Source organism: Acomys russatus, chromosome 21 (assembly GCF_903995435.1).
Source record: "Acomys russatus chromosome 21, mAcoRus1.1, whole genome shotgun sequence".
NCBI lineage: Eukaryota > Metazoa > Chordata > Mammalia > Rodentia > Muridae > Acomys > Acomys russatus.
The window spans coordinates 30,296,156-30,322,514 of record NC_067157.1 but is presented as its reverse complement, the minus strand read 5'-3'; the positions used below and the strand labels follow the sequence as shown (position 1 = coordinate 30,322,514).

General features: G+C 40.8%; 3 protein-coding genes and 1 pseudogene across 3 annotated transcripts; 2 read left to right on the top strand and 2 right to left on the bottom strand.

Moving 5' to 3' along the window:
• Positions 1–2,971: 2,971 nt before the first annotated feature.
• On the bottom strand, positions 2,972–4,009 carry LOC127205259 (trace amine-associated receptor 6). The gene has a single exon (XM_051164460.1). It carries the CDS (start codon positions 4,007–4,009, stop codon positions 2,972–2,974), a length of 1,038 nt encoding a protein of 345 aa, XP_051020417.1.
• A 6,040-nt stretch (positions 4,010–10,049) lies between these two features.
• LOC127204967 (trace amine-associated receptor 7a-like) lies at positions 10,050–15,823 on the bottom strand. Its single transcript, XM_051164084.1, has 2 exons — positions 15,767–15,823; positions 10,050–11,153 (listed from the first exon to the last, which is right to left on the bottom strand). The coding sequence occupies exons 1-2, from the start codon at positions 15,821–15,823 to the stop codon at positions 10,050–10,052; spliced, it is 1,161 nt and encodes a 386-aa protein (XP_051020041.1).
• A 1,814-nt stretch (positions 15,824–17,637) lies between these two features.
• On the top strand, positions 17,638–18,714 carry LOC127205264 (trace amine-associated receptor 7c-like; annotated as a pseudogene).
• A 4,248-nt stretch (positions 18,715–22,962) lies between these two features.
• Positions 22,963–24,039, top strand: LOC127205252 (trace amine-associated receptor 7c). The gene has a single exon (XM_051164455.1). It carries the CDS (start codon positions 22,963–22,965, stop codon positions 24,037–24,039), a length of 1,077 nt encoding a protein of 358 aa, XP_051020412.1.
• Positions 24,040–26,359: the final 2,320 nt, after the last annotated feature.

Sequence of the window (26,359 nt, the reverse complement as noted above, 5' to 3'; positions counted from 1 at the left end):
GTAGAAGCAGCAAGCTCAAGATAGCTATCTATATTTTTCTGTACTTTTAGGAGGGGAGTTAATACTTTTTGAAAACAAAATATTACAACCTTGTCCTCTCTCCTACCTGATCTCATATCTATCATCTATCTATCTATCTATCTATCTATCTATCTATCTATCTATCTATCTATCTATCTATCTATCTATCTCATATATGGGGACACACACACACAAACACACATGCTCCTTGTACCCAGGAACAACTTTGATTTGGCAGGGACCATTTTGGGAGCAAAAATCTCAGCATCAAGCATGCTTGAGTCCCCAAGCCAAAAGCCACACCACCGTTTTCAGCGACATTGTTATTGAAATGAGTGCTAATGTGCTTACTCAGTTTCTGTCATACTCAAAATCCTAACACAGTAACCTGCCATTCATTAAGTACTGCAAGGTGAAAGAAGCCGCTGTGTGAGGTTCCTCTTGCACTCCCACTATCCCTGGCCACTAGGTGGAGCACTCCGTTAGGTCTTCTTGTTGACAGGCTCCAGCAAAGCATGAATGAAGGTTCTGGTTGAAAGAATGTGGTGGAATCTAAGCACGCCCTCATGTGAGGGCAGATGCCCAGGATAGCTCACCTGGCATCGCATGAGCCAGAAATAAACCTTTTTATGCTAAGCTGTGGAAGTACTTGTTTTTAACTCAGCTATGTCTAACCTATACCTGACTGTGATCATTGCATCCTACACCTGCAATTGGTCTTAGGGCTTTGGGCAAAGTCCAGAATAGGGTGCTGAGTATTGTGAATACATTATGTGTGTTTTGTGGGGCGGAGGGGGGGCAGTGGATACATATGTTCAATATATGATCTAGAAGTGATTAAAAAATCATTGGCAAGACAAACTTACATGTTCTCCTAGGTGTAAATTTTATTAATTATACTCCTTTGTGGTATTTCTTCTTGTTTGTCCTAAATATCCTCTTGCTTTTGCTTACTGTTTAATTTCTCATTGTTAAATATTTGTTATATATCACAATTGTTCCATAAAGACATCTCATTGAAATAATATCGCATACTCAACCACATTCACAACCCAGTACCCTTCCCTTTGCCCTCTTCCCACTAGCATCTTAATCTCGTTTCTATTTTTATGGCATTATATGTAGGTACATTATATAATATGTGTGTATGATGTAAAATCTAGGATCCGCAAATGACAGAAAATATTATATTCGTCTTTCTAAGCTTGAGTTCTTTCACTTAACTTGATGACCTTCAGTTTGCATCTATTTTTCTTCAGGTGATCCAGTTAAAACTCTTCTTTGTGACTGAATAAATCTCCATTGGGCATATATAAACCTTTTCTTTATCCATTCATCTGTTGTCAGATAAACTGATTCCATAACATGGCTATTGTAAACAATGCTGCAATACACACTGTGGTACGCTGATTCAAAGTGCTCGGTGTATACTCAGGAGTAGCATAGCTAGATCACATGAAAGGTCTGCCTCCCACATCCTTGAAAAATCTTCACGTTAGTTTCCATCGTGAGTAGACTAGTTAGCATCGTGCAGCATTGTGCAAAGGGATCCCCTTTCTCCACATTTTCACCAACAGCTGATGTTGTTCATGCTCTCAGTTTTAGATATTCTGGGTGGGATAAGATAGAGTAAGTCTCAAAGTAACTTAAGCTTGCATTTCACTGATGGATAAGGATGTTGAAAAGGTTTTTTTTTTTTTTTCATATATTTATTGACCACTTGTACTTCATTTTTTGAAAGCAATCTGCCTCTTTTGTTGGGATATTTCCTGACTGTTTTGTTTAGGTTTTTAGTATTTATGTTTTTTATTTCTTTATATAGTCCAGGTGTCAATCCCATGTCAGGTGTACAGTAAGCAAGAATTTTTCTCCTATTCTGTAGACTGCTAAATTTTTATTTATTTTAGAGAAAAGAATTTGAGCTTATTTATTTAAAAAAATATTTGCAATGAGCAACAATGTTTCTTACCAGAGTCATGGCTTACAAATGGGGAGATGCTGTTCCCTGTTTCCAAAGCATTAAGCATGGATTTTACTATGGTGTAGGCACAAAGTTCATGTTTTGTTAAAAACAAAAAACAAAAAACAAAAAAAACAAACCCAAACTGGTAAATCAATGAATATTTGAATGCTTGCTGTTAATATATATTCTACATAGTTACTGAAACTCACAAAATTTTCATGGTAGCTAAACTTTACTAAAGAAAATTAGAGACTTCACTTGAAAGAGATTCTCCTTAATGAACACTATTCCATGCACCTAAACTGACCGGTGTGACGCCGAGTCCCGTGTGGCACACGCATCCAGTTTCCAGCCAAAGGAGCTGCCACAGAACCACAGGGCCTTCACTCTGGAAAGCCTAATGGAGAGAGGATGATGATGTAGAGCAGTAACAAGAGCCCAGCCGAGGTGGTGCCCATTTGCCCACTGTCCCCCTGCACTCTGGGATCTCTCACGTGACTCAGTTGACTAAATTTGCCGAATAACCTCTTTTGTATGTTGTCTTTGAAAGATGAAAGGAAAGCAGGGACTGGTGGAAGCCTGTTTATGCCTGAAATGAAATATTGAGCAGGCTAGGGTCAACCTGGAAGCTTTGAAAAGAAAAGAGGAAAGCACCAGAGGTGGCCTGTGGTGCTTTAGCAGACGATGCTGGGATAAAGGAAAAACCAGTGTATTAAAAGAAGGAGTGTATGAGGGAAATCAAATGAAAGAAGTGTTGCTTGCTCAGCTCCGAAGTCGAAAACATATAATAACTTAACATTTGTTGGTCAGGTTGACCTTTCAGAGGAACGGCAGCAAGGTGCTCACCTCAACAAGGCTGGCAAATGCTGACTCCTGATGTCAACGTGAGCAGCCGTTATTCTTTTCCATTAAGGGTCTTCTTAGACTTTTTAAGGACTCAGTTCATTAAGGAATTAAAGGTATCCTCATGCTCCTCTGTGCTGCTGCTTATATTTGCTCAGAGACCAAGCTCATAGTGCTTGAGCTGTTCTTGAAGGCCTGGCCGCTTATAATAACCCTAATAGCTTTCTTAAACCATGGATAAAATAAAGCATAGATCAGGGGATTCATGGCTGAGTTGTAATAAGCGCACCAAACGCAAATCTCGTAAATGTAGGCGGGAGTGATGAATCCCATAAAAGCATCGATTAAAGAATCGATGCTGTACGGCAACCACGAGATCATGAACGCCACCACGGTGATTCCCAGGGTCTTGGCGGCTTTTCTCTCTCTCCTTGCCACTCTGGCTTTGTAGCTCTCCGAGGATGATTCTGGTTTGCTACCAACATTTTCTATCTTTTTAGCCTGTTGTCTAGCCACCAGAAAAATGTTGCTGTACAGAATGATCATAACAAGTGTAGGGATAAAGAAGGAGAGAAAATCTATCAGCACCCAGTTCTGATTCACAACTACCTGGCACCCTCCTACGCAGTTGAGCGCATTGGATATGTCCTCCAGACCGTCGTCATAGACCCCAGTGTAGAACACGGCCCCGCTGTACACCAGCGGCAGAATCCAGGAGACGCTGATACAAATTCCTGCCACAGGCACCGTGAACTTGGTGGGATAGACCAGAGGGTCGGTGACGGCGATGTGCCTGTCGATGGAGATGAAGCACAGGTGGAAGAGAGAAGCGTAACAAAATGCCACGTCACAGCAGGTGTGGAAAGTGCAGAAGCTTCTCCCGAAGTACCAGCAGCTCTCGATGGACCTGACCATGCTGAAGGGCATCACCGAGAGCCCCACGCAGAAGTCAGCGCAGGCCAAGGACGCGATGAGGAAATTGGTGGGAGAATGTAGCTGCTTGAAGTGGAGGATGGAGATCATCACCAGGAGGTTTCCAAATACAGCCAGCACAGCCCCAAAGCCAAAGACTGCGTATAGGATGACGCTGGACCCAAGCGAGTAGGGAGTTTTCACGCAGGACCCGTTCACGTTCTCGTAGCAGAGCTGCAGGACTTCGGGCGGAGATGAATTCCTGCTCATGTCGCTGCTGTGTGCATGGGCAGACGGTCTGCGTTTGCTCTTGGTTCTCACGACTCAGGAATTCTAGTTTTCAATACTGTAGGGGAGAAGAAGTCCATATCAATCCAGTAGGATGGTATTATGAGATATTAAATCTACACGTCCCCTTGATGGGGAGGCCTGGTGTCACTCAGAGGAACGATAGCAGGCTACCAAGAAGAGACTTGATACCCTATGAGCCTATACAGGGGGAGGAAGTCCCTCTCAGTCACAGACATAGGGGAGGGGAATAGGGGGAAAGCGGGAGGGAGGGAGGAATGGGAGGATACAAGGGATGGGATAACTATTAAGCTGTAATATGAATTAATAATAATAATAATAATAATAATAATAATAATAATAATAATAATAATGATGATGATGATATATTAAGTCTGTTGTAATTTTTCATTTTTAACCCTTCTAACAATTCCCAAGAATTCTTTTGGTGGAAAAATCCAATAAACACTATATGGCCCAAAATTACTGGGGATGAATTTCAATTAACAAATGACATGTTTTCTTAATTGGTTAAATATTCTTTGATCCCTCAATATGCATATATATGCATATATGTATATATGTGTATATATATATATATATATATATATATATATATATATATATATATTTTACCTCTTGTGCTCCTCTGGCAGCAGTCAGTAAGGGCGGATGTAGCTATGAAGCTGGCGGTTCACCTATAGATGACTTCCATGTGACATGTCTTAAACTACTGCCTAAAGGACGTGGCCCTTCAGCTAAATAGACAGCACCAATGGGAAAACCCCTTGATGGGATCCCAGCAGGGCAAGGTGTGACCCAATAAGATTATATTCAACAGTGATTATTAGGAAAGTTGGTCTACAAAACAAATCTCTTCTACATTAATTACTTGAGTGAGTTAGGCCAAATAATTATTTTCCTTTGTTTTCAGACTGGAACCACGCCTTCCTTCTCAGGCATGATTCAGTCACCTTCCTGGAACTTTAAAAAGATATGACGAGGCCACGAAGTTTAGAGGTCATCTTGGCTCTTTCCTGTCTGTCAACAGTCATTTATGCACCTACTGTGGCTACCAAGCAGAAAGATAAAAAGCTGTGAGGAGATACTAAACTGCAGAGAGATGTGCTATATGGAGGCATTAAAACCGGAGCAGCTTTTCTCAAGGACTTCTGGGAAGATGAATTCTGCTCTCGAGCCATTGCTACCTAGGATATGTGTGCAAAGCCTGCCCATCCACTGACAGATCTACAGTGACACTCTGCTTGTGTGACACTTCCTTTGTGGTTACTGGAGACTGGCCTTCCTGCCCATGCTCCTAAGGAGATTTCTTTTTACAAAGAGCAGTTTACAGGGAGTGAGAACTCTGAACTGGATTCCATGTCCACAGTCTCAATCCTGGCATAGCACTTGGGAGTTTTTTTCAACCTTCTTTGGTGAAGAGGTCAAGTCTCTGGCAGCGCAGGGCTGGAGACACGCAGGCATGTATAAGCTTGCACGGTGATTTATAAAGAGTGAGAAGTTATTTTTTTTTATTCATCCCACTGCCTACCTGTTCACAATTCAATAACAGCATTATTCTTATTTAGATATTGTTCAGATTTCTACTGACATTTTTTCTTAGTGCCCGACTTTACAAAACGATGTCAATTGCTTAGATTACAAAACCCTATGCCAGGCTTTCCCCGCCTGTGTTCTATAGAGATGTGAACCAGTTCTACATACAGGTTGTGTGACACCAAGTAGCATTCCTGACAACCAGTATTATTCACCCACAATCCCTGCTTGTGAATGTGTCTCTAAACATTCTCGAATATTTTCAGGAGGCAAACTTATCCCTTCCCCACATTGAGATCTATGTTCTGGCAAATACAAATCTTTCCCTTGGCATCCTTGCCATTGGGCAGACAGTGGATGTCTGTAACTAAGTGCATGTGATCTTCATGATCCTAAAGCCTGAGGTCCTGAAGATGAAGTGACGCTGATGGAGGGCTGGACATGTGACTGCAGCGCCAGAAGGGATAATACAATGTTTTACAATAGTACAGTAAGTGTAAGAACAGGCAGATCCAGGCCCAGAGATCCTAAAATAATAAGGTTATATGAATAACTGCTTCAACATTTGTACAGTTCTATCTCTCTCTATATTTTTTATGTCATCTAAGACCAATAGGGGAAGGAAGGTTAATTTGTACCCTCATGTTTACCAACTCAGGAAGAAGCACTTTCCCTGGTGCTGAGGTGGGATGGAACTGGAGGCTCTTTTGAGGCCTCTAAACTTCTTCCTCAAATACTACCCCCAAGGCCATGGCTAGTACATGGTTTGGCAATGTCAGGAAGAGTTCCTGATTCCTGTGGGTTTATGACTCTAAAGTTTCTGATTCCTGTGGGTTTATGACTCTAATGGCCAGGAAAGGGTTCCCAGGCAAACTTTTGGTTCTTACATCAGCTAAAGTTTTCCCTCTCATTTCTGCACTTGATCTTTAGTTTGGTCCTTTAAGACATTCCTAATGAGACCATCTCCCTGGTGACTTAATGTGTGAAATAGTCCTCATTATGACCAAAGTAGGAGAAGGATGTGATAATGATGGCCTGTGGTCATGGCAGAGCCCAGACCCACCCCGAGGAGTGTTAATGAGGGGAAATGTTTTTAGTCCTGTCTCCGTGGATTAAAGACTGGAGGTAACCAAACACCAGGCAGGTCAAAGTATTAATCTGCAAATTAAAAACACTGGGCATTGCGTATGTGCAGCCAGGTTGTCTGGTGAGGCTCTCAGAAGCATTGCTAAATCAACTTGATTCTCTACGTCACCACCTCGCGTTGACTTGACAAGTGTTTCTCTAAGTGTGTGTTGACTGCTTATGGGTACTTGGGGTAGGGTGAGATGTTGTAGAAGCCATTTTTTTCTCCAAGTGCAGTTTAACAAGTGTTCCCTTTTCTATCTGCTAGTCAGATCTCAGCTGCCACACAGGCTTGTCTAGTCACTGTGGGCACCAGGAGCTTCAGTGTTAGAATTCCAGTTAAGGCTGCAGGCCACACCCACTACAGTATGTCTGCCCTCAAAAAGCCCGGCTTTAGGCAAAGGATGAAAAAAATCCTTCACACACAAAAAGAAAAAGAAAAAAAATTTTTTTTTCTTTTAAAGACAGGGTCACTGAGTAGCCTTGTCTGTTCTAGAACTCACAGAGATGCACTGCCGCATCTAGGAAGAATCTCAATCATATTTCCAATACTGTTTCTAAGCTTGGAATATCTGTACTGGAAGCTACATTTACTAGTTCCCCTGATTTTATGGTGACATACAAGATACAATTATGCTATCACATATATATCTAAAATGAGTCAACCTCGCTCTGTATCCTCACTGTGTAGCCCTGGGTGCCCTGGAAATCACTTTGTAGAAAAAGCTGGCCTCATACTCAGAGGCCTGTGCACCTCTGCCTCATGAGTGCTGAGATTACAGGTATATATCACCACACCTAACAGTGCGGATGTGTATGTATGTATGTGTGTGTATGTATGTGTGTGTGTGTATGTATATATACATATATGTACATATACACATATGTGTGTATGTATATATAACATGTATTATGATTGCCTTCATGGCATGTGGGTGCCTTTATGTGAAAGAACAAACTCTTCCCTGATTTATATTCACTCATGGCAATGACTGAGAAGACTGAATTCCTAATATGGATCTCAAGCAAATAAGGGACATTTTTAAAGCAACCCTGCCTCCAAAAGAAAAGTAATGAAAAGAGAGGGAAAAAGAAGCCAATGAATCTTGTGTGGAATTTTCTGTGCTTCTACGGCTGAGCCAAATCACACTGGTCTCGCAGTGTAACATGAGCTCTCCAGTAGGGTCTGCCTCATGTACCCCACTACCTTGTGGCTGGGTGGTGTGATTATTTTTATTTGAATCCTTCATATTTACTCCTCAGATCCTGTGGAATGTGTCACCAACAGTGACAGAGGATAATATTGGATACTCTTCTTTAATCTCTCTGTGTGTGCACCTGTATACCCCCATGCATGCAACACACACACACACACACACACACACACACACACACACATACACACATACACACACACCCCAAACACAATTTAAAATATAGATATGCTTTCAAAATTCTGAGATTTCTTTTTGGGCCAGAGTTCTAATACCAGTTAAAAGTATAATTATAATATAAATATCATAAATGGACCACCAGTAATTAAAGAATAAATATAATGGTAATATTTTACATATTATGTTGGAGAGGGGAAGAGACAGCCATGGGTCTATAGAACCAGGCTGTCACAATTTGATGGAGGAAGGGGAGGATGTGTTGTGACCAGATGAGGAGTCTTGGCTTTTCCTGAAGGACCACCGTTGGCCCTGTGAGTAGTAGAAACAGTAGAAGGGGGATCAGTGCCCCATCATCGCTTACTGTGAGCGTGTACATCTCACATTTGTTAAGTGCTTCTGTGTTTAAAAGAAAGATGTTAAATATTTCTGGATTTAAAGGAGAAAGTGTTTATTCAGCAAAAATCCATTGCCTAGTCACTATGCTCAGCACACAGCACAAAGTCCTTGGCCGGAGGCATACAGATGAACAAGGAGACGGAGCACATACGTGTCCATCACTATGATGCAGAAGGTAGCATTATCATGGATAGGCGACCTCAATCCTAAAGCCTGGCCTACGATACAAGAAGGCTTCCGGAATCGCTTTTGTCTTAAGCTTTTGTACACAGGACACTTGTCAAGGTGCTGTTACATATATAAGCCACTGCAGTAACGTGCAATTCACAAACATGGTCACACTGTTCTTCCTAATAGCAAACTAGTGCCCATGGAGAGCAAGTTGTGACTCGTTATCTCATCTAATCTGAATAAATGGGCTTGAATGTGCCAGTCTAGTTAGGGAGAGGTTCAAAGATACTGAAGGATCAAACTGTAGAAAATGTCATAGTCACAGTTTTGTTTGACGCACTAGCAACGCTTGTGTTAATAAGCAAAAAAGTTTGTCTTATTGACACTTTCTCTTTTTAGCCTTAGGGGAACGCCATCTTGTACAACAAAGGTGTTTTTGAACTGAGAAGTATGGATGAGAATGTTGGTGGATCAAACACATCTTACTGTAAATCAACTGCGCCTTCCGGTGTCTACTTTACCTGTGACTCTTACTTATACTTTATATCATGACAATTATTTTGCTCTGCCCATATAATATACATAAATATATTGCACTTCACAGAGCTCTAAGAACATTGACAACAATGTCTGGGACTGTGTGTCCTCCCTTGGTGGGTACAGGAGCCTACATTTAGGAGTAACCTCCTGTCCCCTGAATCGGAGGGGGTCAGAGTGAACACTCGTTTCGAGGTTGTAAATATGTGAACGGGTGTTACTGCTTATGACGTTAGTTTTCCTTATTGTTGCCAGTAGCTGCACCAACACTGTCATTAGTAAAGCTACTTCTTCATTTATTTTTCATCACTGAAATTGAACTTTCTGAACAACACCGTGTACTTAAGTTTTGGGTACCTATGTTTTTCTTTTGTACTTAAATTTTATTTTTTAAAAAACCACAGCAGGTATATTATGTCTAGAGATTGAACTAACATGAAAGGGAAATGCTGTAATACACACACACACACACACACACACACACACACACACACACACACATGGATAGAGAAAGAGAAATATGCATAAACACTCACACTTTTCTCAAGAATACTACAAGGACAGGTTTACTAATCTATAAATAGAGGGAAACTCAAGAAGAATCCAGCAACAAAGGGCAAAGTGTGCTGGAATTTCCCTAAGCCTAGAATCAGTCCTGTTGGAACCATTACAAATAAGCTTCAATGTTATGTCACTCAGGGAACAATCGCAGGCAAATTTACCCATTTGAGTCACAGCTGAAGCATAAGTCATCACTTTACAGGTGCATTCTGGGAACTCAGTTTCCCCAGTGATGATTTTCTGCTGTGAGTCTCTCTTTAATCCCCAAATAAACCAAGGATCTACTCAGGAAACAAGTTGATGGTGGAGGAATTCTCTCTCAGGATTTGGCCAGTGACTATCATTCTGATGGCTTTTCGAAACCAAGGATAAAAAAATGCATAAATCAAAGGGTTCATGGCTGAGTTATAGTAAACAATCCAAACTAGTATTTCATACACATGCATGGGAGTGATGAATCCTAGGAAGGCATCAATGATGGAGTCAATGAAGTATGGCAGCCAGGAAAGGAGGAAGGCAGCCACTGCGATTCCCAGGGTTTTGGCTGCTTTCCTCTCCCTCTTGGCCACCCTATCCTTGTAGCTCTCTGCTGCATTGGCAGTCTGGTCACTCATCTTCTCAATCTTCTGAGCCTGCTGTTTAGCAATGAGGAAAATCTTAGAGTAGACAGTTATCATCACAAGTGTGGGGATTAAAAATATTACAAAATTGATGAAGACCCAGTTTTGATTCACAGCGACCTGACAACCCCCCACACAGGTGAGGGCACTGACTAGATCCTCCAACCCTGCTTCACTTGCTCCTGAGTAAAGGAGGGAAAAGATGTAGATGATGGACAGGAGCCATGAGAAGGTGATGCACTTGCTAGATACAGATGCAGTGAACCTGGTGGGGTAAGCCAGGGGGTCACTGACTGCAATATATCTGTCCACAGAGATGAAGCTCAAGTGGAAAAGAGAAGAATAACAGAATGACCCATCAAAACAACTGTGTAATTTACAGTAAGTCTCCCCAAAGTACCAACATCCCTCCACAGACCTCACTGTGCTGAAGGGCATCACCGCCAGTCCTACCAAGAAGTCAGCACAGGCCAGGGATGCCACCAGGAAGTTGGCAGGAGAGTGCAGCTGCCTGAAATGAAGAATTGATGTCATCACCAGGAGGTTTCCACACACAGCCAGCATAGTCCCAAAGCCAAAGACTGCATATAGGATGAGGCGAGGGCCTGTGGAGTATGGGATCCTGACACAGGAAGTGTTCAGGTTCTCATAGCACAGCTGGGCAGATGTGGCAGAGAGCAGGTCTTTATTCATAATTCTGGGTTGATCCCTGAGAATATTGCCATCCAATTTGTCAATGTATGCTACTCCCGGCTTCAAAATGTCCTTGGAAAGAAAATATAAAACATGTCAGTAATTGCTACTTCTTGTCCTCTTCCTTGTACCTGTAAATAAATCTTTATATCCACTTTTAGGAATCTACTTACACCTTCATTATATAAAATTAGCTTTTCATTACAGACAAGCTGTTAGCCTCTATCATCATTATTTCTTTCCTAATGTTCAAGTTGTCACTTTTCATTATCATGTACAATGCTCTTTCTCTCTGCTTTCAAATGTGCTTCTGAATTACCTACTTCCTCATATTGGAGAAGCAAGCATGTGTCTTCCACAGTGCTCTGTTGTGTGCCACTTGCTTGTGGTCACATTTTATTGGTCATACTCCCCCAAGTCCCCAGACCCAGGAATGCCCAAAGCACACCTTCTTTGCAGGAAAGTAGCTTAATGGCTGCCAATATCTAATGCCCTGACGACTAAACCCCTAGAGTGCAAATGGGCAAGTAAGAGACTTTCAGTGTGCCTTATGTTTATGCCACAACTAAATTCACAGCCATTTAATTTGTGATGACATCAGACCTTTCCTGGAGATGGAGAAGGGGACAATTCCAGCTCTAACTGATCCCCATTCTGCGTTGTAAGTCATGATTATTATTTGAAATCGCCACTGTGTTTTCAGAACACTTTATTAACAATTCTTAACATTGGCTGCCTTAAAAATGTCTTCAGTAGTGTCTTTCTGCTTTCCAGTATTGCTTTTTATTAATGACACAGTATGTGAAAGTAGTACCAATAGTTAGATGTTTTAAGATTGTAATGCTGCAGGATTAGTTTTAATGATTCTAACTTGGAATAATGTAAGAGTAGAATAGAAATAGAAAAGAAATAAAAATAGTCAGCTCTTGCCACTTGGTGTGGCGCACGCCTTTAATCCTAGCACTTGGGAGGCAGAGGCAGGTAGATCAAGTGAGTTCAATGTCAGCCTGGTCTACAGAGTGAGTCCCAGGACAGTTGGGGTCATACAAAGAGAAACTTTATCTCCAAGAAGGAAAAACAAACTCTCTCTGTCTCTGTCTGTCTTTCTCAATTAGTTTAATTAATGGGAAATATTGAAAACAATATATATTTAATATTTATTTTCATTTTATGTGTGTGTGTGTTTTGCCTGAATGTCTGTACGTATACCATGTGTGTTCCTGGTGCCTGTAGAGGCCAGAAGAGGGCATCCTGTCCTCTGGAACTGGATGGCTTTGCTCTTAACTCTTAACTCATTTCTCTAGCTCTGGAATATCTATTTAAAATAAAATAGACAGAATGTAGACATTTTAATATGGCTTTCCTCTTAAGGTTTGCATATAGTAACTTTATTTATTTATATACAGTATGCACAAACATGTGAGTGAAAACTCCAAACAGACAAAAATATAACGTTAATAGTGGTTTTCTTAATATGTGCTTATGGTAGAAATGTCACTGTTTGAATGTTTCATAGGCAACCCGTGTCTCACGCTGGTCTGTGTGTGATGGTTGTGTGGCTCAGCTATCACCTAGGCTTAATTTCTTTTACTCTACATAAGCATTCCTTGGACAAGGACAACTCTTCTCTTCTAGCATGTTAAAATAAGTTTTCATTAGTTCTTTGATAATCTCATAACATGTGTTTATGTCTTATGAATATCTTTAGCCCCTTTCAGATCTATTGTCCCATTATTTCCCAACCTTGTGCCTTGTTTTCTCACTAAATCTGAATATGGCTTAATATTTTCTCACACAAATTTCTTTGTCCTCACGGAACTCCTGAGTCTTTTCTTTTTTATCTATCTATCTATCTATCTATCTATCTATCTATCTATCTATCTATCTATCCCCCATCCTCAAGCCTCTATTTACCATATTTTCTTCATTCTCTCCCCCCCCCTCTTTCTCTCTGTCTGTCTGTCTTTCTGTCTTTCCTGTTTTCTAGTTAATCTCTTGATTGCTGTCCAGGCTGATTCCCCAAATGCAAGGATCCAGGATAGTGCCCTGCCTCAGTTTCCCCAGTGCTAGGAATGTAAATATATACCATGACAACCAGCTTTCATCTTAGTCTTTGTAATATTTTGCTGAAGAATGACATTTGGTCATTTTCCAAAATCAGCATTGATATTGAAATATAGTGAATTCTGTAAAAAACCGTCATTTCAAATTTTCTTTACTAAACTTCAAAAAAAAATTCACTTTTATTAGCACAATTGACTATGTTCAATATGGAACATCATTATGTTCTGAATTAAAATTTTAGAACTATAAAAAAAAATCTATTTTCAAAAAAATCTATTTTCATAATCCTGTTAGTCATTTGTGTATTTTTTATTTGAGTGAATTGTCCACATTGCCACTGAAGTCATATTTATTATTACATTACTTATTCATTTATTTACTTATTTGTGCAGGGTTGTGTGTTTCTATGTGTTTGTATGTGAATGAATGTGAGTGTGTGTGTCTATGTGTGTGCCTATGTGTATAAATCAGTGTATGAGTGCATCTACATGTGTGTGCATCTATGTGTATATGTATGAGAGTGTGTGTGCACGTGTGTGCTCGAATGCGTGTGTGTTTGTGTATGAGTGTGTGAGTTTGTGTTTATGTGTGTGGGTGTGTGTTTGTGTGTGAGACTCTCTTTTGTTTGTTTGTTTGGTTGGTTGGTTTCTTTTCAAGACCGGGTTTCTCTGTGTAGTCTTGGCTGTCCTGGAACTTACTCTGTAGACCAGGCTGGCCTTGAATTCAGAGATCAGCCTGCCTCTGCCTCTCAAATGCTGAGTGGGATTTTAGGCCTGTGCTTTCTTATGGGGGGTTTTCAGGAGGGTTCTGCAGCAAAGCCGGCACAAGGAACATCTTCTTTGTATTTCTCTTTTTCTCTTCACTGTCCCAGTAGCGTAGAGATCTTCTGTTTCTCCTTGGTTATAGTCTTTGGGGCTGTAGACCATGCCCAGCCTGCGCTTTAGTTATTGTTTCTGTTTAATTGTCCTTTTCCGTGGAGCCCGTGCTCCCTCTGTTGCCAGCTTCTCTTTTCATGCATCTTGATCAAATTTCCAATTTCCACTTTCTCAGACTCACCACACCCTTTATGTTAGGTCTCCGACATCAGGAATTTTTCTTTCTTTCTTTGAACGCTCATGAGCTATTCTCAGCTTTCTGTTTTCTGGTAAGCTAAACAGTACGTGCAGTGTTCACGGTGTAATTCAATATACTCAATTAGCAGCGTGATGACAGCTGTGGGACGCAGCCTCCACACGACTACATTTTAAACCAGTTCTTTCAGCACATTTCTTTAAGCTCCCAAAGATCCAGGACCCAACCTGGTGTTCCATCAAGCGAGAAAGGCTTTTAGCTTCTGCCAGCAAGAGTGAGCATGACATATTTGTCTTTCTGTGCCTGGTTAATTTTGCCTAAAATGTTGTCTTCCAGTTCATCATTTTCCTGCAAATGGTAGGCTTTGCCTCTTTGTGGTTGACCAGTATACCACTGTGGATATATACCATATTTTGTTTTGTTGGTTAATTATTATAGCTGTTGAGAATAGAGCCATAAAGAACCTGGGACTTTGGGTGTCATTTTGTATGTTGACTTCATTTCCCCAGGCACACTCCCAGGATCTGAACAGCTAGATCATAAGTTAGCTCCAGTCTTCAGTTTTTTTACTTTTTAAAATTACATTTATGCCAGGCATGGTGGCACATGCCTTTAATCCCAGCACTCAAGAGGCAGAGGCAGGTGGATCTCCATGAGTTTGAGGCCAGCTTGGTCTACAAAGTGAGTCCAGGACAGCCAAGGCTACCCAGAGAGACCCTGTCTCATTAAAAAAAAAAAAAAAAAAAAAAGAAATAGAAATAAATAAAATCACATTTATTTGTCTGTTTGTTTGTTTTGGTGGGAAGTTGGCATGTGCATTTGCCATCCTATGTACAGATACTGATCCCTATTGGACAAATAATTGTGTAAGATTTTCTTCACGTGTAGGTTGTTGGATTATATCTTACTACTTGTTTTTGTTGTTTACAAAAGCCATTTAATTTGATGCAGTCTCACTATTCAATTCTTAAATTTTATTTAAAAGCACAAACCATTTATTTCATTATTTATTTATTTATTATTTATTTATTTTAATGTGGCCTTACTGTGTATCCCTGCCTGACCTGGAGCTATGTAGACTAGGCTGACCTTGAGCCCAGATCTGCATGCCTTTGCCTCCTCGGTGCTAGGACCAAATGTGTGCCACAGCATCTGGCTTAAACTAGTTCTTTACAGATTTGCTGCTAATTTTGCATGTGTCTGTCTGTCTCCGTGTGAGCACAGGTGGCTGTGAAGAACAGAAGACAGAGTTACCTGGAGACAGACGTACAGGGGCTTAGGGTCACCCAGTGTGGGTGCTGGGCACCAAACTCACATCCTCTACAAGAGCACCATACTCCCAGCCACTGAACCATCTCTCCAGCCCCTATAAACCATTAAAAAAAAAAAAAAAAAAGAAGCTCTGTATTCAAAGATTATCGGTCTATTTTGATAAAGCTACAAAGAAGGCAGACTTTAGTTCCTGGCAATTTACAGACACCTTGCCTGTGAGCTGACTATATCTAAGCCACTGCTTCCCAGAGGTGAACAGTGGTTCCCACCTCCCTTACTCCTAACATCCCCCAGTCTATAGCAAATTCAATCTCTAACTTCAGGAGAACCTTCATTTTGTCAATCTACTCTCCCTGTAAAAGAAAATTGGTGCAGCTCTTGAGTCTGGGAAGGCTAGGAGAAGCTGATATCACTCCACCGAATGTAGCTAGTAGAATTAAAGGACCCCAGTGGAGATGGTAACCTCCATAGTGGCATATGGACAGGAGTCAGGCATGAGACCGAGGGAATCTGATGGCATAGGCAAGATGGCCGAATGAAGAGGGCTGCGAGGCAAAGGAGATATAAAAATCAAAATGACAATATCTAATTATCTGGATGAAGAGAAAAATTCAATCAATAAGAAAAAAAAAAAAACCAAACAAAATAAAAATTGTGGGACACAAAAAAAAAAAAAAAAAAAAAAAAAAACACAAGGCGAAAGTTCTGACTTGGGTTACATATAAGTAACAGTAGCTAGTGTAAGCTCCAACCCTGATGCAGACAACAGTGGTTGGAAGCACAATGATCAAAGCATCAGAGAATAAGGGAGACAGCTGGGGTTGGTGAGAAAACCTGCCAAGAAGAGTGGGATAGTCTTATTTCGCAGCAGTGTCTGTGATCTCCTGCTGGGGTCCATGGAAACTAAGTAGAAGGTGTCGTTCTGACTGCCTACTTTCAATAGGATTTGAGAGTAGTTTACTAAATTGTGTTAAATCACCTGTCAATACCCAGGGCCCTTATAGCTTGGCTTAAGGAAGCGGATCTCCTCTTGAAGGGACCACCATTCAGAACTTCTGTAGTGTTCACACCAAGTTCACAGATCATGAGAAAAGGGACTAGTCTTTTCATGAAGGCCCACAAGGAAGGGAGAAGGAGCCACCAGGAGCCTAGGTAACACATCGCAGACGTGGAGCTTATAAGGAAACTTGAGCAGGAAACCAAAATGTCTAAGGAACAAAAAGAAATACTAGAACTGAATAGCAAGCTAGGAGTTTAAAAGTGCAACTGCTGCAAAATGGCTGAGTGAAAATGCTAAGGAGGCTTTAGCGACCAACAGCAAAAAGTAATCAATGAGTAGAAGGTGACCAAAGGGAATCCGCAAGACAGAAGAATTTGGAGAAAACAGTGTGGGTTCTATGGAGAGAAACGAAAAGCTATAAATGCAAACAGTGTGCACCCAAAAGTGTGCAGCACAATGAATAAAACACAGAGGACAGTTGGGAAGCCATTTGATTGACAGATTTGCACATGATTGAGATCCGTGATGATTATCTGGATCCCAGAAGTGGCCAAAGCTCTTTGTTACTGATATGATTAAAATAAAGTTCAAATAGTTGGTAAAGTTCTATTGGGGCAGAAAGCACATGCACGTACACTGTACAGAAAGGTCAGTTGTCACTAGCAAATTAGAAGGGGAAAATTGCTTTTGAAATAAACAGCGTGCTTACTGACAAGCTCTCACTTGCCGCACCTTACACCAGGGGAATTTAATCCTAGGGACACTGTATTTGTCATCATTAGGCCACTTTCCGGAGGGTTAGGAGTGCCTGGGTGTTAATGTAGGTTACGTAAATAAGGCTGAGAATGCTAATAAAAGGTGAGATTCAAATGTGCATCTCAGAACACACTGGCACATTTGAGATGTGAAGAAATAGATGAAGGAGAAAAATTTTATTTGAAATAAAATTTAAATAGAAAAATCTGTTTAAAACTTTAAAATAGAGTTGAACAGCATTCCTGTAATTGGGAAGGTTACTGTGAATTATGAAGGAGATCATTTTAGAAAATGAAAACCTGTATTAATGTCTCAGTCTGGTGTTAAGAAAGACAAAAAGCATTAGCAATCACATTCTGTATTTTGATTCTGAGGACTTTTGAAATAGTGCGCATGGCATCAGAAGATGACAGTTTTCCCTGGGATCAAGACAGCATCCTGAACAGAGACCTGCTCTCTGCCACATCTGCCCAGCTATGCTATGAGAACCTGAACACTTCCTGTGTCAGGATCCCATACTCCACAGGCCCTCGCCTCATCCTATATGCAGTCTTTGGCTTTGGGACTATGCTGGCTGTGTGTGGAAACCTCCTGGTGATGACATCAATTCTTCATTTCAGGCAGCTGCACTCTCCTGCCAACTTCCTGGTGGCATCCCTGGCCTGTGCTGACTTCTTGGTGGGATTGACTGTGATGCCCTTTAGCACAGTGAGGTCTGTGGAGGGATGCTGGTACTTTGGGGAGACTTACTGTAAATTCCATTCTTCTTTTGAAGGGTCATTCTGTTATTCTTCTATCTTCCACTTGAGCTTCATCTCTGTGGACAGATATATTGCAGTCAGTGACCCCCTGACCTACCCCACCAGGTTCACTGCATCTGTTTCTGGCAAGTGCATCATCTTCTCATGGCTCCTGTCCATCACTTACAGCTTTTCCCTGCTTTACTCAGGGACAAATGAAGCAGGGCTGGAGAATCTAGTCAGTGCCCTCACTTGTGTGGGGGGTTGTCAAGTCGCTGTGAATCAAAGCTGGGTCTTCATCAATTTTTCATTATTTCTTATCCCCTCACTTGTGATGATAACTGTCTACTCTAAGATTTTCCTCATTGCTAAATAGCAGGCTCAGGAAATTGAGAAGATGAGTGACCGGACTGCCAATGCAGCAGAGAGCTACAAGGACAGGGTGGCCAAGAGGGAGAGGAAGGCAGCCAAAACCCTGGGAATCGCAGTGGCTGCCTTCCTCTTTTCCTGGTTGCCATATTTCACTGACTCCATCATTGATGCCTTCCTAGGCTTCATCACTCCCACGTATGTGTATGAAATACTAGTTTGGATTGCTTACTATAACTCAGCCATGAACCCTTTGATTTATGCATTTTTTTATCCTTGGTTTTGAAAAGCCATCAGAGTGATTGTCACTGGGAAAATCTTGAGAGAGAATTCTTCCACCACCAACTTGTTTTCTGAGTAGATTCTTGGTTTAGTTGGGGATTGAAAAGAGACAGCAGAACATCATCACTGGGGGAATTGAGAGCCCAGAATGCTCCTGCAAAGTGATTAATTATGCTTCAGCTCTGACTCAAATGGATAAATCCAGATGACAGGCTTTTAAAAAAAATTAAATGTAAAATTAACTTCTCATTGTAATGGAGTCAGAGGACCCCAGCTCTAATCATTTTCCACAGTGTTTTGTGTTGATTAGTCTTACTTGGTTTCTGTGGATCCGTGCCTATTTTCCCCTTTTCCTGTATATCTAAAATTCTAATTGTTGGCTCTTGTTAATCTTTTTAAGCCTCAAATTTGAGTATGTAGTCTTTAATTCCCTTCGTAGTATATTTGTGATACAATGCAAATGAAAAAGTGAGACCCACAGGGCCCTTCTTGCTCACAGAAATGATACGCATTGGTCTCTGTCATCTGAGGCCTAGATTTCTGCATTTAAAAAATGCAAAATTTAAGGTCAAAATGTATAAACCAAGTTGTTTATACATTAACTAACATCTACTCAGTTGTTTATAGAGGAAAAGAAAAGCTTTGTCACAGATAGCAGCATCTGTTCAAGACTTGCTGTCTAGGGAGGAAGCACACAGAGGAATGGTCTCAGTGCTAGAGCTTTACATGTTGTAATATGTTAAGTAAGGATTTTACATTGGTCCTTCTTTAGTCACTATGAGATGATCTTTCACTTATTTTGCAAAGTTTCTAAAGATTTATACAGATTTTCAAAGATGTGCATAAAAGTGAAATTAATAGTGTGTTCAGAAGAAGAAAACACTAACATAAACTGGAAATCGTAGTCACCTAGTGTCTCGAAATCACATCTTACTAGGGTCTGCAGATGTATTTCTAATGCCTCCTCTGGTAAAGATCTGAATTCGTTGTATAATTTACTCTAGGTAAAGCCAACTGGGTGTGTTTGCAATGTCTTGCTTCTTTATAATCTAGGGGGCAGGATACAGTGGAGGAATGATCAAACCCCCACTTATATTCTTTTTTATTTTGTTTGATATAGGAAATTACAAAATTCTAAACCTTAGGCTGGAGAGCACTGGCTGCTCTTCCTGATGAACAGGATTCACGGCCCAGCATCCATGGCATCTCACAGCCATAGATCACTACGGTCCTGTGCATAACTCAGGCTTTCTTAGGAACTTCAGTCACAGGGTACACAGACAGATATGCAAACAAGACACTCTTACATATAGTAGTGTAATGGATGTAAAGATGTTTTTGTTTTGATCCTAAATGTTGGATGTGAAATAGACTTGTATGAGGGTATGCTATGTTTGTCCACTGGGAACAGACTTGTGGGAGGACACGTGGTGTTTGTCAACTAGAAGAGGAACTGCCTCTGTGGGGATCATGATCTTTGTCAACTGAAAAACATCCTACTATGAACTCTGAGAGGCTTGGATTTTTGGTATAGCATCAATCCCTACTGTTTGACTTTGCTCATGGGCTCTGCTTGGAGACACTCCTAGAATGAAATGACCCAGAGAACTCTTCCTGGTTCCAAGTTCCAGCTGTTGCCCTGGGTTCTAGCTGCTGCAGTTGCAGTCACCTTTGAGGAGTTGCTCGTTTGCAGTGTTTACTTGGTTTGCTGGAATCTTGACCGCAAAAAGTGGAATGGATCCAAGTCTATAAAGGTCTACTTCTCCTGTGTCCATTAGCATGTTTTCTCTCGTATCTAGGGTAGGTGGGTTGAAAGGAAGGTATAAGTTTTAAAGAAACCCAAATGGAGTAGGTTTGAAAAAGTTCAAAGCCTGCAAGTAGAAAAGTAAAGAAAAAACTCTAAGTCTACCATGTATAGCAAGGTTCCTGATACATATTGAAATATTCTGGCTTGCTAATTTTTTTCCAGTTTTGATTTTGTCATGCACCATGACTATCATTAGTATACACTGTCTTTTTCTTTAGATATATTTTACACTGGTAAAGCTTTCCCTAAGCCATGATACTATTTCTGATGTTCACTTGAGATATGGAGACTTTCTCTGTAGCTCAGACTAACTGCAGACAATACCCCCCGCTTCAGCTTTCTAAACCTTGTGATTAGAGGTTTAAAGAACCACACTTGCCTTATTTCCTATTTTAATGTGTTTGAGGAAGTATCTTTGTGTGACTGACAGGTGACTAAAGGCACCTCAGACTCCTTAATGTCTTCTGCTCGTAGCTCTTCTGTTCAGACCTTAAACATCACCAGTTTGTGATGACTTCAGCTGTTTCAGTAAGAGCTGTATGTGTTCCTCAAGTGAGTGGCAGTGTAGGTAAACAAAAGCTTCAGAGGAGCTCATGCTTACTGGAATCCTCTGCACTCAAAGGTAACTCTGATGTTTAGTTCCATTAAGTCAAAGTAGCAGTTCCTTTTTCAGTAGCATTTTGTGCTGTCTAGTCTTACGTCAACTTGATACAAGCTAGAGTTATCTGAAAGGAGGGAACCTCATTTGAAAAAAAAATGACTCCATAGGATCTAGCTGTATGAAAAATTTAAACTAGTGACTGATTAGGGATGGTACAGGGTGTTGTAAGTAGTACAATCCCTGGGAAGGTAGTCCTGGTTTTATAAGAAAGCAGGCTGAGCAAGCCATGGTGAACAAGCCAGTACGCAGAGCCTCTCCTTTGCTTCTGCATCAGCTCCTGCTTTAGGTTCCTGGCCTGTTTGAGTGTCTATCCTGACTTCCTGTTACCTGGAAGTGTTCTGTGAAATAAACCATTTTCTCCACAGGTTGCCTTGGTCCTGGCGGTTTATCACAGATGATGAGTTCCCTGCAGGTGTCATGGGAGGAACAGAAATGAACCTTAAAGAGGTGAAAATAAAAACTTGGTTCTGATAGGCTTCATTAAACTTGATGGACGTTTGGGGAGTTTGATGCCAGTTGGTTTAATTTTAAGCATCTCTAAACACAATCAAATTTAGGAAAGGTTTCCAGGAAACAATCATTGCAATTGCAGCTGCACAATAAAGCTTAAGATGGGACTAAGTATAGTAATACCTTTGCAATGTTCATGTGACCATGAAGGTGTGTTGTGTTGGGGGAAGGTCTAGAACATAGTGTGGTCTCTAACGAAGAAAGCATAGTGATCCACAGGCCATAAAGACCATGGGACAGTCATATTACAGGTGGGGGTCTAGAAACTGAGAACTAGAGATAATGGCCCAGGGAAAGAAGAGTCTGGAATAGACATTCTGTTGTATTTGGGTGAAGTCTGCTGCTACTAATAGCAAAAAGTTCACCTGGACCATAACAGCATCCTTTGACAGCTGTTCATGTGGACTGCAGGCACCTTATTTTATCTCCTTCACTGAGATGGTTCCCTGTGTGTTTATCAATCCTGGTTTCCCTACTGCTTATCACAACACACTCCTTGCTTTGTTCCGTGAGCAAATTCTGGCAGTTGATGCCCTCACTTTTCTGAATCAGAAATATTAAACCTGAACACAGAGGACAATAGGTGTTCACATAGCTTTGCATATTATTTCTTTGAGAGACCAATCTTCGAGGGAAGGAAGCTTTACCAGTGTAAAATGTGTCTAAGGCAAAAAACAATGTTTACTAATGATAGTCATGGTGCATGACAAAAATCAAAATTGGAAAAAATTAGCAAGCCAGAATATTTCAATATGTATCAAGGAAGGAATATTGGTAACACAAAATGTGAGAGTCAGTGGTAAATTTTCTCACAAAGGGGAAAAGCAATCTCTAATGATCAAAGCTCAAATGTTTGGTAAAAATATATTGGGGCAGATATCACATCCACCTACATTGTATAGAAAGGTCAACAGTCACTAGCAAATTACAAGGACAAAACTGTTTAGGAAATAAACAGGATGAATAGACAAGCTCTCACTTGCCTCACCTGACACCAGGGACACCTGTATTTGTCATCATTAGGCTATTTTCCTAAGGGTTAGGAGTGGTTGGGTGTTAATGTAGGTTAGCTAAATAAGGCTGAGAATGCTAATAAAAGGTGAGATTCAAATGTGCATCGCAGAACACACTGGTGCTTTTGAGATGCGAAGAAATAGATAAAGCAGAGAAAACATTTTAAAGAGACGTGAATGGCATTCATATACTTAGGAAGCTTTCCTGGAGATTAGAAAGGAACTCATTTCAGAAAATGAAAACCTGAATCAATGTCTAAGTATGGTGTTAAGACAAAATGCATTAGAAATTACACATTTTGTATTTGGAATCTGAGGACATTTGGAATAGCACACATGGCAGCAGATGATGACAGCTTTTCCTGGGATCAAGGCAGCATACTGAGCAGAGACCTGCTCTCTGCCACATCTGCCCAGCTGTGCTATGAGAACCTGAACACTTCCTGTGTCAGGATCCCATACTCCACAGGCCCTCGCCTCATCCTATATGCAGTCTTTGGCTTTGGGACTATGCTGGCTGTGTGTGGAAACCTCCTGGTGATGACATCAATTCTTCATTTCAGGCAGCTGCACTCTCCTGCCAACTTCCTGGTGGCATCCCTGGCCTGTGCTGACTTCTTGGTGGGATTGACTGTGATGCCCTTCAGCACAGTGAGGTCTGTGGAGGGATGTTGGTACTTTGGGGAGACTTACTGTAAATTCCATTCTTGTTTTGATGGTTCATTCTGTTATTCTTCTATCTTCCACTTGAGCTTCATCTCTGTGGACAGATATATTGCAGTCAGTGACCCCCTGGCTTACCCCACCAGGTTCACTGCATCTGTTTCTGGCAAGTGCATCATCTTCTCATGGCTCCTCTCCATTATCTATATCTTTTCCCTCCTTTACTCAGGAGCAAGTGAAGCAGGGCTGGAGGATCTAGTCAGTGCCCTCACCTGTGTGGGGGGTTGTCAAATTGCAGTGAATCAAAGCTGGGTCTTCATCAATTTTATATTATTTCTTATCCCCTCACTTGTGATGATAACTGTCTACTCTAAGATTTTCCTCATTGCTAAACATCAGGCTCAAAAGATTGAGAAGATGAGTGACCAGACTGCCAATGCAGCAGAGAGCTACAAGGACAGGGTGGCCAAGAGGGAGAGGAAGGCAGCCAAAACCCTGGGAATTGCAGTGGCTGCCTTCCTCCTTTCCTGGCTGCCATATTTTATTGACACCATCATTGATGCCTTCCTAGGCTTCATCACGCCCACATATGTGTATGAAATACTAGTTTGGATTGGTTACTATAACTCAGCCATGAATCCTTTGATTTATGCTTTATTTTATCCTTGGTTTCGAAAAGCCATCAGAGTGATTGTCACTGGGAAAATCTTGAGAGAGAATTCTTCCACCACCAACTTGTTTCCTGAGTAGATTCTTGGTTTAGTTGGGGATTGAAAAGAGACAGCAGAACATCGTCACTGGGGGAACTGAGAGCGCAGAATGCTCCTGCAAAGTGATGACTTATGATTCAGCTCTGACTCAAATGGGTAAATCCAGATGACAGAGTTTTTAAAAATTAAATATAAAATTAGTTTCTCATTGTAATGGAGTTAGAGAACCCCAGCTCTAATCATTTTCCACAGTGTTTTGTGTTGATTAGTCTTGCTTGGTTTCTGTGGCTCCATGCCTATTTCCCCCTTTTCCTGTATTTCTAAAATTCTAATTGTTGGCTCTTCTTAAACCTTTTAAGCGTCCAATTTGAGTATATAGTCTTTAATTCTCTTTGTAGTATATATGTGATACAATGTAAATGAAAAAGTGAGACCCACAGTGCCCTTCGTGCTTACAGAAGTGAAATATATTGATCTCTGTCAACTGAGGCCTAGATTTCTGCATTCAAAAAATGTGAATTTTAAGGTCAAGATGTATAAACCAAGATGTTTATACATTAACATCTACTCAGTTGTTTATAGAGGAAAAGAAAAGCTTTGTCACAGATAGCAGCATCTGTTCAGTGACTTGCTGTCTAGGGAGGAAGCACCCAGAGGAATGGTCTCAGTGCTAGAGCTTTACATGTTGTAATATGTTAAGTAAGGATTTTACATTGGTCCTTCTTTAGTCACTGTGGTTTATAGATGATCTTTCACTCATTTCGCCAAGTTTCTAAAGATTTACACAGGTTTTCAAAGTTGTGCATTAAAATAAAATTACTAGTGTGTTCAGAAGAAGAAAACACTAAGATAAATGGAAAAATAAGCAGTCACCCAGAGTCTGGAAATCACATCTTACTAGGGTCTGCAGATGTATTTCTAATGCCTCCTCCGGTAAAGATCTGAATTCGTTGTATAATTTACTCTAGGTAAAGCCAACTGGGTGTGTTTGCAATGTCTTGCTTTTTTTTTATAAATTAGAGGGCAGGATAAAGTGGAGGAATAATCAAATCTCACATTCTACTCCCTATTTTTTGTTTGATATATGAAATTACAGAACTCCAGGCCTTAGGCTGGAGAGATGGCTGTAAAGGTAAGAGCACTGGCTGCTCTTTCTGATGATCAGGATTCATGACTCGGCATCCATGGCATCTCACAGCCATAGATCACGATAGTCCTGTGCATAACTCAGGCTTCCTCAGTCCCTTCAGTCACATGGTACACAGACATGCAAACAAGACACTCTTACATATAGTGGTATATTGGATGTAAACATGTTTTTGTTTTGATCCCTAATGTGGGATGAAATAGATTTCTGGGAGAATGTATGGTATTTTTTCGCTGGAAACAGAGTTGTGGGAGGACACGTGGTGTTTGTCTACTAGAAGAGGAATTGCCTTTTGTGGGGATCATGATCTTTGTCAACTGACAAAACCCTAGTATGAACTCTGAGAGGATATGTGTATATATATATATGTATATATATATATATGCCAAAAACCAGAGGATTGGAATTTTGGGTTTAGCATCGCTCCCTTTTGTTGGACTTTGTTTGACTGCTCATTGCTCTGCTTGGAGACACTTCTCGAAGGAAATGATCCAGAGAACTCTTCCAAGTTCTGGGTTCCAGGTGCTGCTCTGGGTTCCGGCTGCTACAGTTGCAGTCACCTTTGCTGAATTGCTGGTTTGCAGTGTTTACTTGGTTTGCTGGAATCTTGACCACAAAGAGCAGAATGGGTCCAAGGAACTGAGTCTACAAAGGTCTACTTCTCCTGTTGCCAGCAACCTGTTTTCTCTCATATCTACAGTAGATGGGTTGAAAAGGAAGGAATAAACATTAAAGAACCCAAATGAAGTAGGTTTTGAAAAAGCTCAAAGCCTACAAGAAGAAAAGTAAAGAAAAAACTCTAAGTCTACTGTGTATAGCAAGGTTATTGATATGTATTGAAATATTCTGGCTTGCTAATTTTTTCCAGTTTTGATTTTGTCATGTACCACGACTATCATCAGTATACACTGTCTTTTATTTTAGATATATTTTACACTTGTAAAGCTTTCCGTTAGGTGTGATACTGTATCTTATTTTTATTTGAGACACAGAGACTTTTTCTGTAGCTCAGACTAACTGCAGGCAATCCCCATGCCTCAGGTTTCTGAACCTTGTGATTAGAGGGTTTTTTTTGTGTTTGAGGAAGCCTGTCTTTGTGTGACTGACAGGTGACTAAGGAACCTCAGACCCATTAATATTCCCTTCCCATGGCTCTTCTGTTCAGACCTTAAACAGCACCAGTTTGGGTTGTCTTCAGCTGTTTCACTAAGAG

Excerpts from the sequence above, each read along its gene's own strand:
- LOC127205252 (XM_051164455.1), top strand. The coding sequence starts at position 22,963 with ATGGCAGCAGATGATGACAGCTTTTCCTGGGATCAAGGCAGCATACTG.
- LOC127205259 (XM_051164460.1), bottom strand. The coding sequence starts at position 4,009 with ATGAGCAGGAATTCATCTCCGCCCGAAGTCCTGCAGCTCTGCTACGAG.
- LOC127204967 (XM_051164084.1), bottom strand. The coding sequence starts at position 15,823 with ATGAAGGTTCTCCTGAAGTTAGAGATTGAATTTGCTATAGACTGGGGG. Across the intron at positions 11,154-15,766 it reads TAGACTGGGGGATGTTAGGA|GACATTTTGAAGCCGGGAGT; the intron begins GTAAGGGAGGTG and ends TTTCTTTCCAAG.